General features: G+C 47.0%; 1 protein-coding gene across 1 annotated transcript in view; it reads left to right on the plus strand.

The window, feature by feature from the left end:
* DNAH3 (dynein, axonemal, heavy chain 3) overlaps nt 1-1,189 on the plus strand; it is a 224,672-nt gene that overhangs the window by 22,899 nt on the left and 200,584 nt on the right. The window contains 1 exon segment of the mRNA XM_011976095.1: nt 243-438. Coding sequence (XP_011831485.1) covers nt 243-438 — 196 coding nt within the window.

Consider the following 1,189-nt stretch of genomic DNA (forward strand, 5'->3'; position numbering starts at 1 on the left):
AAAAAAAAAAAAAAAAAAGAGTTGATGCTAAGGTCAGGCATAGTAACTCACGCCTGTAATCCCAAGCACTTTGGGAGGCTGAGGTGGGAGGATCACTTGGGCCCAGGAGTTTGAGACTAGCCTGGCCAACGTAGTGAGACCCCGTCTCTATATTAAAAACAAAACAAACAAAAAAACGAGTTAAAGCCAAGGGCACAACCCTTACAGCTTAGTAACGAGGTGTTTGCCCTTTCTGGTTGTAGTTGATTACATCCTCATGGACCCAATGGAGAGAAAACGGCTCTTTATTGAGAGCATTCCCCGCTTGTTTCCTCAAAGAGTGATCCGGGCCCCTGTGCCCTGGCACAGTGTCTACAGGAGCGCCAAGAAGTGGAACGAGGAGCATCTGCACACAGTGAACCCCATGATGCTCAGGCTGAAGGAACTGTGGTTTGCAGAGTAAGAAGTCCCTCCCTTTTTTTTCATTCCCTTTCTTTACCGCATCCATGCATAAGCAAGCCTATTCTGCCGTACGCAGTGGGAGGAGCCCTGACAGTGCAGAGAAATGAACGAAAAATATCCTAGCCCAAACGTGCACGTGAACTATAAGTGACACCTCTCCTTGCAGGCTTATGTGGCCCCCCTTTGTGTCCCCAGGGCACCCCGTGCCTATCTGTAAGCACTGGAGTATCCTGCTTAATTGCACAGACTTGGAGCCAGCCTGCTCAGGTCTAACTCCTAGCTCTGCTGCTTCACAGGCATATATGTGTGTATATATGCTTTCTTTATCTCTAAATTTGTGATAATGTTAATAAGTTTCCACTTCATAGGACTGATAAGAGGAATCAATAACTTACTACATCCAAAGCACTTAAAACAGTATCCAGTATAACCTAAGCACCAGTAATTGTTAATTTGGCATTACCTCCATGACAACATCACCCTCAGTTTTTGTTTTTGTTTTTGAGACAGAGTTTTGCTCTTGTTGCCCAGGCCGGAGTGCAATGGCACGATTGTGGCTCACTGCAACTTCTGCCTCCTCGGTTCAAGTGATTCTCCTGCCTCAGCCTTCCGAGTAGCTGGAATTACAGGCATGCACCACCATGCCTGGCTAATTTTGTATTTTTAGTAGAGACGGGGTTTCTCCAAGTTGGTCAGGCTGGTCTCGAACTCCCGATCCCAGGTGATCCACCCGCCTTAGCCTCCCAAA

This window comes from Mandrillus leucophaeus, unplaced genomic scaffold, assembly GCF_000951045.1.
Source record: "Mandrillus leucophaeus isolate KB7577 unplaced genomic scaffold, Mleu.le_1.0 Scaffold162, whole genome shotgun sequence".
Taxonomy (NCBI): domain Eukaryota; kingdom Metazoa; phylum Chordata; class Mammalia; order Primates; family Cercopithecidae; genus Mandrillus; species Mandrillus leucophaeus.